The 17,928-nt window shown below is 33.3% G+C and overlaps 1 protein-coding gene across 4 annotated transcripts in view; it reads left to right on the forward strand.

Annotated features, from left to right (window-relative positions):
- Nol4 (nucleolar protein 4) overlaps positions 1-17,928 on the forward strand; it is a 306,970-nt gene that overhangs the window by 80,545 nt on the left and 208,497 nt on the right. For all 4 annotated transcript variants that reach the window (XM_077792305.1, XM_026400031.2, XM_026400032.2 and 1 more), the window contains 2 exons: positions 6,200-6,311; positions 7,214-7,326. In XM_077792305.1, coding sequence (XP_077648431.1) covers positions 6,200-6,311; positions 7,214-7,326 — 225 coding nt within the window. The remainder of the gene's footprint in view (positions 1-6,199; positions 6,312-7,213; positions 7,327-17,928) is intronic.

Genomic DNA, 17,928 nt, shown 5'->3' on the forward strand with positions numbered 1-17,928 from the left:
CACACTCTTCTTGAAAAATCCAGAGAAATAGGTTTCTATATTTTATGGACATAATTGTACATATTAATGTAGTTCTTCATGTTGCTAGTAATTCTATAAATATTTGCTTTGCTGAGTCATTTTATTTACATGTAATATTTAGGGATTCTTCCTATTTTACTATTAGGAAACATGTATGAAGGAACATCTTTTCCAGTGCCCATCTGCTCATTTTTTTTCATCTAATATAAGAATTCTCTGTAATGACAATCTGTTCCTTAGAAGCCAAATAGTCTATCATGAGAAGTGACTCCAAAATAGAACCCACAGCTTTTGTGATACACCTCCAGTTAATATGACTCTTTTTTTGGTATTGTCACATTAAATTAATTGATGACTCCTTTATTATTGTAAAATAAATCTCAAAATTAAAGATGGTCATTGTTATAAAAAGGTTAAAGAAATCTCTTTCTTGAGAAGCAGTATGTCTAAATTTGAAGCATAATTAATGAAACAAAAATATATTTTCAGTAAAAGTTAATTATGATTTAAATTCTCTACCCACAGTTTGATTTACTAACGTATATTGATGTGGGTGGGACCAGACTCATCTGATGCTGCTCTAGGAGGCTGCTACCTCTGTGTTTCCTCCTGTAGGTTCTTTGCAGCATGCAGTGAATTTCTGTGCTTTTCCCCAAGCTGTGCCTTTGCCTTCTGTTCTGCACTTGTACCATTTCCCTGTCTCTGGAGGAGACTGCTTTCCTGCCCTTTCACCACATTCCCCTCTCATTTCTTTCACTCTACATTTGAAACATTTGCCTCAAATCTTCAAATTGCTTTGAGCTGTCTGAAAAAAAAAAAAAAAAAAACTGACCTGAACTGTCTAAAAATATCCCTGTCTGCTTTCGACTTTCTTTGGATTTGCCAACTTTCATTTTAAATTTGACCACAGACCCACCATCTTCTCTGGGCACCATACAGAAATCTTTGGATAGACAGAACTCGTTCCTCTACTTTAGACCTGTGGTTTTTTATTTTCTATCATAAGCCCATTAGTGGGATGTGAAGTCCATTCAGTGGTCCATGATCTCTTATCGCTTTAAAAAAAAATAAAATCAAGAAGAGACTAGAAATTAAAAATCAGTTTTACTTTCTGAGTATAGGCATATGCTAGTTTACAATGGAAATTGTATTCTTGTGCTATTGGTCTAAAAAGTTGGAAAACATTGCTTGAGAAGGGCACTGAGATCTCAAATTGCCTGCACTGTCCAAAAATTACTACCATTTTCCTAGCTCTCATTTCTTCTCTTGTCAAACTCTGAGATGTTCCTGACATAACAGTTCCAAATTTAAAATTAACTTTAGACACAAACTTGTATTGTCCTTCATTGTAGATAAATATACTCATTAAGGTGACCAAATTTAACAAACACAATATAGGATGTCAGTTACAGTTGAATTTCAGAAAAAAAACAATGATTTTTTAGTATAACTTGACGCAAATATTATATGATTATTCGGAGTTTCAAATTTAATTGGGTGCCTTATGTTTTATCTAGCCATCTTAATTTGATGTAAAAATCAACTCTAGGTATTCCTGACTGTAATATGGATGAATGAGTAGAAAGATTGAACAAGGAAAACAATCTAGAGAAAAAGTAAGGGAAAGAAGATATCGACAGCTGTATGAACTCAAAATAACATTCTGCAGTAATGCTCCTACCAGGGTAGGAGCAAAATAGGCTAGTGCTGTAGTATCAATAGAACCCAGTCAAAATGTGAGCATCTCCACCAGCGTAGGAGTGGCGAGTTTGGGGTTGATAGGCAAATCTAGCAGCACTCTGGTTTTGGTATTAGAAATATTAAAGCACAGGAATTCTGTTGATCTTCAGCATACACTTAGAGATCAGATAGGCATTAACTCTTCCTGAAAAAGTTCTGAAGCAAGTTTTTGAGGAACATAGTGAATGCAAATTGGATGGGCAGGCCAGTATTTCTAGATTTTTTGTCTAATTAGTTATTGTTATTTATGAACTTTTCACCTAAGAATTTTTGAGTCCTGAGCAAAGTAGTTTTCAGAATTTCTTCTTCTAAACTAGTCTAATAATTACCAATATGTGATTACAATAATTTGATATATCCAGGCACATCAGTGCTTAGAAGCATATCCAGCAGTATTGAGGGATGATTGTAGAACCTATGCATTCGGGTATTCAATGAATAAATGTTTAATTGAACAAGATTGTTCCTACACAACTTGGCAAATTAATTATTTCCTCTGTAGAAGTACTCTGCTCACCTTTTTGCATGCATGGAATTGTTAAAAACAACCCACATAAGTAAAATCACAAGTCATTGGTTGGGTGTTTCAATTTTGCAACATGTCTAGAAAAATACCAAAGCCATGGCTGTGTATCCGTTATCATTTCAAATTCCACTCTGGGACAATGTTATGAGCTTTTGTTTGTTTAAACCCTAGATCCCTTTCTTTTTTCTTTCATTTTTGTACTGAAAATTGACCCCAGGAGCACTTAACCACTGAGCTCCATCCTCAGCCCTTTTTTTATTTTTTAATTTAGAGACAGAATCTCGCTGAGTTGTGTAGGGCCTCCCTAAAATGCTGAGTCTGGCTTTGAATTTGCAATACTCCTGCCTCAGCCTCCCAAGCCTCTGGGAGGCCCTAAATACCTTTCTTGAAATGTTTGCAAAGATGCACAATATGTACAACAGATAAAGGGAGCGGGACCCTTGAACTGGAGATGTTGCCTAAAGTATTGGTTTTACCATTTCAGATAGAGTTTTTTCTGGACCAATATGTACCATGACTCATGAGTCAGCAAATATAGGTCCTTTAATAACATTTTGATTGATAGGCTTTTTTTGGTTCTATTTTTAATTTTATTCATTTTTAAAATATAAAATTTTCTATAACTGTGTTATCCTGTTACCAACGCTGTAGATGGTTTGTGTTTTCTCAAATGAAGATAAGCAAGTTTTACTGGGTGATTGTTTGTAATTTATTCTTTATCCATAAAGACTAGGATTTCACAGGAGAAAATTTCAGAAGTTTGGTTCCCAAAGGCAAATTCTTCTGTAAGTGTAGTATGTGATATTTGACAAAAGCTATGATTTTCATGTTTTTATTCCAATGAAATAAAGGTATTATTTTATATCTATGTTAATTTTAAAAACAAAGGTAGAGTGATGAAAAACAATTGATGTAATGATTTTATGTTCAATTTGTTTTTGTTGTTGCTGTAAAGCTCAGTATCTGAAAAGGAACACACTCTACCAAAGCATCAAGTGACTTTTTCAAATGAATGATACTAATTTCTTTAATGTATTTTTGGTACTGAATATTAAACCTAGGACACTTTATCATTGAGATAAATCCCAAGTCTTTTTTTTTTTTTTTTTTTGAGATAGGGTCTTGCTAAGTTGCTGATACTGGCCTCAAACTTGCTATCCTCCTACCGCAGCCTCCTGAGTCACTTAAATTGCAGGTGTGAACCACTGTGCCTGAATAAAGGCATGCTCTTTAGAAACATTGATCTCGCTGCCCCCACCCCACTCCACATAGTGCCCTGAGGTCAAAATGGTGTGATTTTGTTTGCTAAGTATTTTGGTTAGCTTAGTTTTGTTTGATTGCTTTATAAAGCGATTGATACTACCCATGTTTCACCAATGTAATGGAATGTCTTTATTTCAGCTCCTGAATTAGCTTCAAATATTAGGACAAGGTTGGCTTCTCTGCTGGCAAATTTCTCTTAACAATAAGAAATCTTATTCCTTTAGAAATATCTATTTACATTCCTGTCATACATTCCATGGAAAGTGAAAATCCTGTGTATTTAGTTTCTTGCTCATATTATAATAGACACTAAGACATCATTTTAGCCCTAGTTCTTCTGCCTGTTCTGGAACAGGACAGATGGCCTGTTAATTTCTTCCAGGTGGAGCTCTGAAATGTTACTGTTGGTCTGACAAGTTTCTTGTGGAACTCGTAACCTGAGAGAAGGCAGAGAGTGTTTGGCTGCCCCTCCTATTCAGAAGGATCACCTCAAACAGGATGGTGCCTTCTATACTTTTAAAGATCTTCATACCAGGGAATGTTATAAATATTTTAGAATAATTATAATTAAATTATATTGTAAGGTTAATATCTTAACTCTTTAAGGATGAAACCATCTGTATTTTTTTAAAGATAATTATTACCAGGAGCTGTTATAAAGCCTAGAGATAGGTTCAAGGGATAGTCTCTGAAACCAAGCTATCAGATGTGAGTTCTGTTTTGCACTTGATTGGCAAAAATACACAAAGCCTGTTGAAGCTCAGTTTTCTCATCTGTAAAGCACGTACCATAATAGTGATGATGGTAATGTCTTCAGGCAGGGCTGTGTTGTGAGGATTAAATGATAAAAATCCATAAGCACTCAAATAATGGAATTCTTAACTACACATAAATTGTTTAGTATTTTCTTCTAAAATGAAAATGAAACACAGCCAAATCAAGAACTAGTGTCATATATTTAATAAGAATCCTAATTTTGAAAATGGTTGATTCTCTTATCATTTTTGGAACTGGGACTTGCATATTTATATACGAGGTGATTAAAGTTTTAGGGCCTTTCTATTGAAAATAGTCAGAAATAAAACAGTTGAAATTAGAGAAGAATGTTTGGGCTGGAGAAGGCAGGCATGAGACAAATTTCCCTGTTTTATAGTTTTTTCTCTATTCCAAATTTTTCTCTTAACTTGAAATGCTTTGTGTCTTGAGTAAAGGAGATAAACTTGCACAATAACATTGTGAGAAATACTGTTTGAGAAAAAAAATATAGCTATAGCAATGCAACTATTTGTTTTTAAACGGTTTTGATAATTGAGTATTTTTTCAATTTTTTAAAAGTTTGTATCACTCAGTGTAGCCACATCCAAGTTGTAATAGCAATTCTTATATTAAAAAAGAAAATTTTAGGTATTATAAATAATTGAATTTTCAAGATGAACTTTGCAAATTATCCTATCTATGATTTATCTATGGTTGATTATCTCTGGTGGATTTTTCTTCAGTTTCTTCGGGATACTTGACATTTTTACCCTAATTGTGTTGTTCTGAGGCAAATTTGAGTGGCACTTGAGATCTTCCAGGATTTGGCTTTATAATTTAGTACTTTTTAAAATACTGTTTCTTTCAGAAAGACAGGATCTTGATTGTCGAAAAGAATGCTCATCTTCCTTTCAATTACAGTATTTGTCAGTGGACTTTTTAGAAGTATATTCCCAATGATTTGTTGCATTTACTTTTTGAGGACATTTCTTCACTTTTAAAAAAATATTCCAAGAACCTCAGCAGCACTGTATGAGTCAGTGCCAGATTTAAATTTAAAATGGATAGATTATTAAATGTTTAGAGATATTTAACAATCTATCCATTTTACTTTAAGTATTATTTTCTTTGATGAGATAAATACCTTGTTGAAAAGTTAATATTTACAAAATTATTGAAACAGGAGTATTGATCTCTAACTTGATTCCAGATCATGGTTCTTAAAAAAAAAAAGTTTTGTATGGACAGAGGCAAAGCTTTCTCTGAAAATCAATGTAAGCTATCAAAGTGAAAATCAATGTGAAATAAATGAGATAGTGGCCTGAGTGCATTTCCAGGTGTGTCATTTTCTGTGGAAGGGGATGATTCGCTGCAGTAATATATATACGAGTTCTCTTTGAATGTGCCTTTAATTCTCACTTAAAATATTTTTCAAAGCTACAATGAAGAGACGCTCATTATGCAGAATTCAAAATTTACTGCTTCGACTTGGGGCTAAATTTTAAAATATATATGTGAAATTGGATACAATTTTCATATTGCTAGCAGTAAGTTTAAAAAATAATGTTGGCAATTTTTAATAATAAGGAAAAGTCACTGAATATCTGTATACTGTGATGATTTTCTCTAAAAGAAATGAAAAAAAATACACATCCATCCAGATGTGGTGGATTTTTTTATTCTTCACGTGGCACTATTGGCTCCTATGAAGAGAGGTCTAATCAAGTTGGATAGATATTTCTTGAAATGATGCATGGTATGCAGTGCATGCTTTCACTGTGCTTCCTGCCATTATGGAATAATGCGTCTTATTTGGAAATACAATGATCTTTTCTGTTAAATCATGCGCTGTCGTCTTATATAGTAACACCTATATTTTGTGAATCATTTCAGATTTCAGAGAGCTATGCCTTCCTACCAAGAGAAGCGGTGACACGATTTCTAATGAGCTGCTCAGAGTGCCAGAAAAGAATGCATTTAAACCCAGATGGAACAGATCATAAAGGTAGCCGCAGTGTCAAATAGTGAGATTTAAAGTAATTTTATTCATAATGGCAATTTATATCTCACAATTTCATAAAAACGAGGGAGACTGAAACAGTTCAACAAGTCAGATCATCTCATTTATTCAAGTAGGAGGCAGTGAATTTTGAATATCCACTTAGAAAGTAATTCAGTGCCCATTCTTGGAAGACAATTTCGACTGTAGAAAATAACATTTTTCCCTATAGTAATGTTTTAATTTTCATTGATCATATTATTCCATGGTATTTTAGATATTTTCAGCAAGGAAATTTATTCTATCAATGTCCTTTTAAGTCTATCAATTCCTTATTGTGATAAATCATGACTAATATGGACTTCCTTCAACAAAATTTTACATAAAATTGTGATTTATTTTTTATTAGATTATCTATATCATTTTCTTAAATATGAATTTCTCTCACTAATTAAAATAATCTCAGAAATACATTACATTTAAGGTAGTTTTTCCCCAGGTGTAGGAAGATAAGTAACCTGGTCAAAAAATGAAAATAAAAAGGAAAAAGAAAGAAAACAAATTTCCTTTGGCACTCAGAAGTAGACATAGGAAGTAATTATGTAACAAAACAAAAATTCAAATAATTGTGTTTTATCACTATAATAATTTTATTCATTATTACTCAGGATACTTAAAATCTCCCCTGTAGTGAAAAATAGTCGATTTATCCACATTGTTAATTTGTGTCAATACACCTTTGTGAAACCTTACCACTTATTTTTCTGGAATCTATCTACAATGCTACTAATGCTTTTAAACTCTGGGTATTTAGAAGCCTATTTTAATTTGGACAAATTGGATCATTCTGAAGTTACAGGTAGAATGTACTATCACTTTCATTACCCATTAAAAATGTTTCTTTGCAGATAATGGAAAGCCTCCTACTTTGGTGACCAGCATGATTGACTACAACATGCCAATTACCATGGCCTATATGAAGCATATGAAATTGCAGCTGCTAAACTCACAGCAAGATGAGGTAAAATGAGACATCTATGTTTGTATCACTTACAAATTGAATGACATTTGATAACCATGACTATGATATTAAGTATGATGGCATTTTGCAGGCAGTCATTTATATATTTCTTAATGAAAGAAATGTCATCAGGATTGCACAGATGGGAAAACTGGGCAGAGACCCCAAGTCCTAGATACAGAGTCCCTAGCTTAACACACCTACCTGAGGTGTTATGTGAGAATTTGTTCATTCCTATGAAAGATTTGCTTTTCTGACACGGTTGAGCTAGTCTTTGTAAAGTGCTAGAAAGATCAGAGAAAAAATTTCAAAGTAGCCTTAATAAGTAAGCATCTTAGGAAATTTAAGTGCTAAGGCTATTTTGTCTGTCAATCAAAAAAGCCAATTTAATAGGTATTTCAAGTATAATTATTTCTCCACTATTCATATCTTCTAAATATTTTAAGTTATTTTTATCTTAGCCATAATTTGATAGATCTTTTTTTCTCTGCATTTTCTAGAGAAATGTGTAATATTTCTTAATTGGAGGTATTTTGATGTTTCCAGTTATTTTATTTAATTTATATAGTAAGAATCTAGAAATATACTGGCATGTATTAGACACAAAATGCATATTTCTGAGTATTCTCTAGGATTTTATTCATTTACCATTTTGATTGAAGAATCTCAAAGACAGGATTAAGTTATATATGGACCCTTTTTATTTTCCAAAAGGTAGAAAAACAGTATACAACAGGGACTTAGTAAATTCTAGCTAACTAGTTAATAGTCATTAATTAGTAGAGACCTTTAGATTATCTATATTAGTTAGGAACAGATTCTCAGGCTAATAAATTCTCTCCTTGACATTTCTCTGACATGGGCAATATGTTTAAATATCTGCTTTTTAAATATAGTTTTCTTTGATAAAGTTCCATTAAATATTTTTAAATTACTTTGTTGAGACAAGTTTACGCATAAAACTCAAATCAATCTTTTTTTTTAATCTGCATTTGACCAAGTATAATTTCCAACTGGATTTGTAAAATTGTTTGACTTCAATAGATTTTATTTAGTCTATACTCCCTAAGAATATTTCTACTAGTGAGGAGGCAGTATCAGATTACATATTACCAGATGGCTAACTACAAGTGATTGAATAAATAGCAATGAAATCATTAGGCTAAAGACATCAGTGACAATTAAGAAAACATTAGTGTCTGTCCAATCTTGAAAATGAAAATATCATCCCCATGATTTATTACATAATTAGAAAAAAATTTAATGTCTCATAAACTAGTTAGAATTGTCAAATTATTTGTAGGAAGATCATTTAGATGTTGATATGTTTATTTCTAGGCTAAAGAGTAAGATCAACTTTGAGCCAACAACACAACCCACATTTGTTGAATCCTTCTGGCTTCTAAAAAATCATAAGCATTTTACAATGAGAAAATAGATCCTTTTAAATTTATAGCTGGCTTAGGGGAATAATTCTTATTCTTTCATTTTTATGACTCCTTATTCTTTCATTTTAAATTGCATTCATACTTTCTTAAAATATTCAGAAAAATCACCAGTTATATTACTAACAAAATTTTAGAAAATTATGATTATTAAGATGAGTAAGTAGTAAGGTAAGTCACACTAAAATGGAATTCAAATGAGAGATAGCTTGTGATAAATTATATTTAAATTTGAATAAGCCTTAAATCCAATAAATTCACTCAATAAATATTTATTGAGTACTTTCTGCATATCTGGTGCTCCTGGAGATAAGCAGTGAATAAATTTACAAAATCCTGCCTTTATGAAGCATGTCTTATGTGGGAAGAACAGACAATAAATAATAAAAAATATGCATACACAAAGATATTAAATGTTATTAAGGGAAATAAGGAAAACCAAGAATGAAAATCCCTTTCGACTTAGGGGTTACAGAATGCAGCTTAGTGGTAGGGCGCTTGCCTAGCATGCATGAGGCCCTGGGTTCCATCAGCTGCACCTCAAAAATAAGTAAATGTCTGCATTGGGAAGGTCTCATTTGAGCAGAATTGAAGGAAATTAAGTGTGTGTGTGTATATCTGAGGGGCATAATTAAATATTCCAAAGTCAGATGCATGCTTGGCAGATGTAGGAACAGTAAGAAAGTTAACATGGTGGGAGCAGAATGAACAAGGAAGAGGATACTATTGGAAAATTTCAAAGAGATGGTTCAAATCCATGTCCTGTGGGGCTTTATATTTTAATAACACTTGGGAATCACAGGGAGCCACTGAAGGGTTTTAAGAGGAGTCATGTGATTTGATCTATATTTTAACAGAATCAACAGGGGTGCTCCATCTGGAGCAGACTGAACAGAGGAAAAGTAGACACAGAGATATCAGTAGAATGTTATTGTGGAAATTAATGTGGGTCTAGAGTAAACAAAACCCTTCCATCTTCTGTATGAGAATTTGGGCTTTGGGAAACTTTCTAGAATTATTCCCCCATAAACCTGATAAAATTGAAAAGACAATCATGTTCCTTGGCAATATTTCTAATGGCAAAAATGATCCCAGTTGGTAAACTGTATCATTGAACTAGAGACACTGGTAAAAATCTTTAGGTTTCCCTGAGTTAGATTATTCCTGTAATTGACTTGTCCCTCATGGAATCCTAGAAGCAATAATGGTAGAGTTATAAGACATTTTTTTCTGTTTTGGAGCGTGGGGTTTTCAACCTACCCAGTATGATTACTACTTTTTCACACCTGAGCTAGCACAGGAGCAGCTATTAAAAACATGGTAACCATGTGTTCTGCTGCATTTCAACTGCAAGGGCTCCCATGGAAGAAAAATGACGGCTTCTGATAAGTTCTACCTTTAGTACAATCTTTTAGATGAATCTGGTGCCCAGAGTGGCCAGTGGTCGTTTTGTGTGTATCCATTTTAGTTGGATCTAACAAGAGGTTCTGAAAAATGTCTTGAACATAGGAAAGAAGATGATGGAGGCTTAGATAGAGGGATGGTACTTAAGGAAGTGAAAGGAGGTCAGATTATGAATATGTTTTAAGATTTGCTGAAAGATTATCTGTGGAGTACGAAAGAAAGTCAACATCGAAGGATGACGTCAGGGTTTTTAATCTTACTAAGTTGAGTAGAATTGCTATTAATTATAGGAAAGACTGTAGGTAGAATGAATTTATACATGATATTAGAGATTCAATTGTGAGCTTTTTATTTGAAATTCAATTAGATCTAGGCATTTATTAGATATTCAGGTGGGTTTGTTCAGACAGTTGGCCTGTGGATGTGACACCAGGCACCGTTGGCATGTAGTATATAGAGCCACACATTCAGAGGTCTTACTTAGGTAATGAGTATAAATTTAGGAACAAAGCCTTTGTCTTGGGAATTTTCAATGTGTGACATCTGAGAGATGAAGAGGAACCAACAGAGAATACTGAGAAAGAACAGCCAATTTGTTGGCAGGTCAATCAGGAGAGTTTTTGAACTACAAGAAAACTGAAGAAAGTATTTTAAGGAATCTAGAGTAATCTATTATGTCAAATCAGCTGGTAAGTCAATTTAAAAGAAGACAAAAAATTGAATCTGGGTGTAACCTAATGTTCTTCATAAGAGTAGTTATTATGGAATGGTAGGGGTAGAAGCCTGAATAGAGTGGGTGTAAGAGAGAACTGGAGGCAGGAAGGTCATTAGAAGAATTTTGTTATGGAGGAGAGCAGAAAAAGGGAGTATAACTGTAGGTGGAATGGGAACACGAAGAGGTTATTATATGTAATTTTCTGATACTAGACAAATAATAGCATATTTGCATGTGGACAAGAATTATGTAGCAAAAGGAAGCAATGATTCAAGGAAAGGAAGGAGTATTGATGGAGCAATTTTGTTAGTATTTGTAGAGATTTTTTTTTTCTTTCAATATTGTAAGAGTGGGCTTTAGAAAGGAACACAGAGAGGAAGGATCAGATAGTGGATGACTTCTTACGTTTGTTCCTAATTCCTCAGTAAAAAATAAAGCAAGAGTGAGGATGTTTGAGAAAGTTTGGGAAGAAAGTCCAGGGTGGAAATTAGAAATTTAGACAATGGGAAGTAAATGGACCAGGCAAATAAATGGTCCTCTTTTGGGTTTCTTGGGCTTAGATTTCAAGCAAAATCCTTTGAATAGATATTAATATTTGTAGATAAACATCATGTTTATGGATATAGGAGTAAAGGGAAAAATTGGAATGCGTTATGTTTAGGGTCTTGTGAAAAGAGAAGGCGGCACACAAAGGGCATGAATAAAATGACAAAACCTTGAATTTTAGCCATGTTGAGATGACGAGCAAGGTCATGATAGAGGTGAAGAGGGAGATGAGAGGTCAGTGACAGGTTTAGGATTAAGGGGTTGTAAATATAAGTAGGGTGGAAATTTAGGAGGAATAAATTTGGGATACCCGAAGGGGGAATATGGAAAATTTGAGATACTGGGCAGAAAACAGAATATTGAAATCAAGATTATTGAAGATTTGCATTCAGTTCATGAATTGGCTTGGGTATGATTATGTGGGCTATCTGACTAAAACAAGATGGAGGATAAAATCTTTGGGGGAAATGCTCATGAGAGTGTCAGGTCAGGATGTTTCCAGAGATATTAAAATCACCACAGATTAGACATGAGTTGCACTGGAATGAGTGACAGAGAACCTAAGAGTAAATAGGAACACTACTCTGGGGACAAGCAAATGATCACAACAAACAAAGGGTAATTTTCTTAAGTGTAAATTTTGTTTAATATTTTATTAATGGACCATATATTGAAAAAAAATCCTTGTGGAGTGATAGCCAGGAACTCTCGGCTTATGTTCTAGAAGCTTTATCTGAATTGTCTAATTTAATTTTTATAACATATTACTCCATTACCATTTTGTAAAGAGTAAGCCAAGACTTTGAACTAATAAAACTTACCATGATGATAAAACTAGTTCAGAGAAGATCAGATATTTGAGCTAAATTTACCTGACTTCAGAGCCCAACATCTGCTTCAGCTATTGCACATAGATTTTAAATTATTACCAAGGACTCATTGTTTTGAAATCAGTTAATGTAAATAGAATGATATTGGCATATCATAAAGGAGAAAGAGTAGATGGTTTTCAGCTGTCAGTTGCTGTGTAACATCCCCAAAACTTAGTGGCTTAATGCAACCATAAATGATTATTGTTTATTATTCTGTGAGTTAAGAAGTCTGACTGGATTCACTTAGAGATTTCTTTTGTTTTTTTTTTTTGTTTTTTTTTTTTACATTTTTTTTATTGGTTGTTCACAACATTACAAAGCTCTTGACATATCATATTTCATACATTAGATTGAAGTGGGTTATGAATTCCCAATTTTTACCCCAAATGCAGATTGCAGAATCACGTCGGTTACACATCCACAATTTTACATAATGCCCTATTAGTAACTGTTGTATTCTGCTACCTTTCCTATCCTCTACTATCCCCCTCCCCTCCCCTCCCATCTTCTCTCTCTACCCCATCTACTGTATTTCATTTCTCTCCTTGTTTATTTTCCCATTCCCCTCACAACCTCTTATATGTAATTTTGTATAGCAATGAGGGTCTCCCTTCATTTCCATGCAATTTCCCTTTTCTCTCCCTTTCCCTCCCATCTCATGTCTCTGTTTAATGTTAATCTTTTCTTCCTGCTCTTCCTCCCTGCTCTGTTCATAGTTTCTCTCATTATATCAAAGAAAACATTTGATATTTGTCTTTTAGGGATTGGCTAGCTTCACTAAGCATAATCTGCTCTAGTGCCATCCATTTCCCTGCAAATTCCATGATTTTGTCATTTTTAAGTGCTGAGTAATATTCCATGGTGTATAAATGCCACATTTTTTTTATCCATTCATCTATTGAAGGGCATCTGGGTTGGATCCACAGTCTAGCTATTGTGAATTGTGCTGCTATGAACATCGATGTGGCAGTATCCCTGTAGCATGCTCTTTTAAGGTCTTCAGGGAATAGTCCGAGAAGGGCAATAGCAGGGTCAAATGGTGGTTCCATTCCCAGCTTTCCCAGGAATGGCATAAATGAAGACTTTTCCTCAGTTAAACTCAATTGGCAGCTGAATTAAACTAAATGGTCCAAAAAAGCTTCCCGTAAATATCTGATTCCTAAATTCTCCTCTACAAAATCTCTCTCTATTTATCTAGCTAGTATGGGGCTTCCTCAAGGTATCTCGACCCCAGGGTGGTCAGATTTCTTCCATGGCAGCTAACTCCCAAGAGACAGGAAGCAGAAACTCCCTGGTTTTCTGGGTCTGTCATAACATCACTTCTGACACATTCTTTTGGCTAAAAATTAAAAACAAAAATAACAAAGCCAGCTTACTTTTAAGGAAGGCGGGGATTGAGACTGACTTTTGACCTAAGTAATGGCATCAGTGTACAGTGAGGGAAAGAGCTAATGAAGCTATCCTTGGAGACTATCTACTACAATGATCATAAACCATGCAAAAACCAACTTCCTATGTTTGCCAAAATAAATTTTTATGAATTAACTTACTTGGAGTTATCACACTGAGAAAGATTTTTTGAAATACAGTTGACTTTCTTACAAACTGTTGATGATAGATGCAATTAAAAGAAACTTTCTGGAGAAGAGTTTGACAATAATTGTTATTATTATTTTTTTAATAGCCGAGCGCAGTGGTGCATATCTGTAATCCTAGTGGCTTGGTAGGCTAAGGCAGAAAGATCATGTGTTCAAAGCCAGCCTCAGCAAAAAGCAAGGTGCTAAGCAACTCAGTGAGACCTGATCTCTAAATAAAATACAAAATAGGGCTGAGGATGTGGCTCAGTGGTCAAGTGCCCCTGAGTTCAATCAATCCATGGTATCCCCCCACCTCAAAAATTTAAATATATTAAATGCTTTGACTAGAAATTTATACAAAGAAACGTCAAATACCAATCCATTCATGTTTTAGGTTTATGTATTTCTAATAATGCTTGGATGTATTTTCAAGATCTACCACTGAAGAATTGCCAAATTTGTACTTCTAAATATAGTAGTTTTTACATGTGAATGTTTAAATTTAATTGAGACTTAATCAAAATTAGTTAAAGCTAAGAATTTGGTTTTTAAGTAACACTGACCACATTTCAGTATTTACTATCCACGTATGGCTAGTAGTTCCCTTTTTGACTACAGAGTACTATAGAGCAATTCCAGCATCACAGAATATTTTCTGGAAGAGCATTGGTCAAACAATCAGTATTAGAGACATCCAGGACTTTTTTTGAACTAGAGTTGTAGGAACCCAACCAAGATTCTAGTTCCAGGTCTGAAGTGTGAGACGTGGAGATTTGAATTTGTAACAAACTATACATACATGCACAATAAAATTTGAAGTGGTGTATTTCATACCAATGTTAATAATATAGACTTTAATTTGACTTGAGCATAAGTAAATGAAAAAAACAACTCCAGAAAGATGAGATTGATTAATTCAGTCACACATTATTTAGTAAAACAATGGCTACAAATTTATGAGCAGAGAAATGGCATGTTCAGAAATGGGAAAATCAATTTGCCTATACGTGTAAGGTTGGACTTGTGTGGGAGAAATTGGAGGTGGGTAGGATAATTAGGAATCTATTAGTATGTGGTTCAGCAAAGGGAAAGTGAGATTTTGAACCAATCAGGACAATAGCAATGGGAGTCAGTGGTAATATGGTCCAGACTCTTTAGAAGCAAAATCTGGAACTTGGAACTGCAATGAAACATGGAGCTTATCAGATGTCTCCATTTCCAGCAACTTCTCAAAAGAGACAGAAGCATAATAATAAAAATTTTAAACATAAGTAAGTACATTTTTTAAAAGGACAGAAAATTATTATACTAAAATATTTGTTTTGATTTTTCTGAAACTAAATTTCAGGGAGACAATTACTATAGTAGCTGACCATGGTTTTCTTAGAAACCTTCCCTAGCTGCTTCCCTAGAAATAATGATTAGCATTATTTCTATGTTGATGAAAAACCCAAATCTGATATTTCATAAACTTTTGCTACCTTTTTATTAAAAGAGAATAATTTAATTGATGAATAATTGGAATGGAACTTACAGAATGAACACTTGCACTTCATTGAATTAAAGCTCTTCATAAAAGTGCATAGCAATTGATATTTAAATAAGGAGAACTATGACAAGTGGATTTTATTTCATAGGTCAAAATTGAGGGAAATATTTAAAATGTTCTCAATCATTAAGTTGTTTGTGATAATAAATATTTTTAAATTGCTGATTTTTTAAAGAACAAAAGTATATAACAGTACATTTGGTTACATAATACTTTAATCTCCTGTTCGAATTTCTTTAAAAGGGTGCTGACATTTAAGTGGTGATAAAATGTTTATTGATTATCTATAATGTGTTGATTTAAGTGACATTTAAGTGTCATTTAAGTGGTGATAAAATGTTTATTGATTATCTATAATGTGTTATAGCAGTTCAACTATTTCATGGAATGTGACTTGAATCGAATGTCTAACTCTTCTTTACACACACACGCACACATACACAGACACACACATTCTCACATACATATGCATTTTTCACACATATAAATGCTATGAAAGCAGGTAATATGTGATCATCTTTTTGTGGCATAGTAAGAATTATTCATAAAGACTGTTAATGTGGAACACAAAAGAAGTTAGAAACACATTTTCTCTTTTTTATTAGTGGATTATAATTATGCATAATGGATTCATTATGTCATATTTATGCATGCATGTAACATAATTTGATCATCTTATTCCCCAGTACCTTCCCTTTCTCTCCTCTCCTCCCTCTCCCTTATTTGCTTGCTGTATTCTACTGATCTCCCTTTTATTATTTTTATTTTAATTATTGTATGATATATATATATATATATATGTATATATATATATATATATGGTATTGTTCACCTTTACTATGCTACTAAAATTTATTTTATTGTATTGTATATGTTCATATATTATATGTGCATCTTATTCTACTCTAAAATTTGTTACATATTCTGCATAGCAGTATCATAAAATTATATTGTGCTTATTTTGTGCCTGACATATTCTGTCTATTTTAAATATACCCTCAATCCTCATATAACCCTAGTGATTGGTACTACTATTATTTCCACTGTATGGGTAGAGAGATGGAGGAACCTAAAGGTAACTTGCTCAAGGTAAAACATCTAATATATGGCAGAGCATGGGTTGAAATCCAGGAAGTCTGGTTCCTGAGAATATCCTCTAAAATGTTATAGTAGCACTATGTATACTGTATGTAAAGAATAACTGTATATGTATGTACATGAATATGGTAACACTGATTACTTTGAAGTCCACATTAGAATCTCTTATTTTTCTTTTCTTATATGTGTGTATGTATATACACATTATATATTATAATGTGTATATACAATCTTATGAAATATATACCCACCTCCAATTTCTCCCACACCAGTCCTACCTTACACAAATTAATAGGCAAATTAATTTTCCCATTTCTGAACATGTCATTTTTCTGCTCATAAATTTGTATCCATTGTTTTACTAAATAATGTGTGACTGAATTAATCATTTAGGATTTTTCATAAGATTGCATATACACATTATATGTATGTATGTGTGTGTGTATATATAAATATATATATATGTATGTGTATATATATATATATATATATATATATATATATATATATATAATCAATCACAGATATACTTTGGATTTTCTTAGAATTGTGAAAAACAATGTACTAAGAGAAAGTTCATGTCACCAGAAGTCTATGTGACAGATTGCCCAAAGGTCTCCCAAGGTAGCATTTCCTTACTGAATTAATGAAGAGCCAGTGCTACTTAGCAAACCTAGACACAATCACACCTTTGGTGAAGAATTGGCATCAAAATCACCTGGGCCTGACCTATGAACTTATGAAGGCCAGTTTATTAGTCTACTAGAACTCTCCTGCCCCCTAACAATGGCAGCTTCTTTGCTGATACCAGCATGTTATTTTTTGAAACCAAGGTAACTCTTCCTATTCAAAGAAGCTGTTTCCTCAAGCCCGGGTGACTTCATATGAGTCCTTGTTCTGATATGTAGCAGGGACAGTTATTTAACTTCTTTGTGCGTCAAGTTCATTAATAGAATTGTGTGAATCATAGTTCCTAGCTTACAGGTTGTGCTGATGACTGAGTGAGCAGATAGGAAGACCAGTGTCTGAAAAAAAAAAATTGCAGCACTCACATTGCAGCTGCTAATTATTAATGTTAAACTTTCAGTTCAGACATTTGCAAATTAAAGTCTAGCTTGGTGATTTTGAAGAAACATTTACATTTGACCCAGGTTTCTCAGCACTCCCTGCTCTTTAAGCACATCGTTTATCAAAAAATTAGTTCTCCAAGGAGTTTGCTTTGGTGAAATGACTAAAGCAAAATATCCTAGATTTAGTTCAAGTTAGTATTTTATAGGTTTTTATTGAAATTGTCATTTGGTGAAATGACCTTTTGGTAATTAAGCCATTTTGTGAACTGATTTTCCTAAATGAATCTTGCACAATTTTACTTAGAACTCATGTTTTATGGTTGCAG

The sequence above is a fragment of the Urocitellus parryii genome, chromosome 13, assembly GCF_045843805.1.
Source record: "Urocitellus parryii isolate mUroPar1 chromosome 13, mUroPar1.hap1, whole genome shotgun sequence".
Taxonomy (NCBI): domain Eukaryota; kingdom Metazoa; phylum Chordata; class Mammalia; order Rodentia; family Sciuridae; genus Urocitellus; species Urocitellus parryii.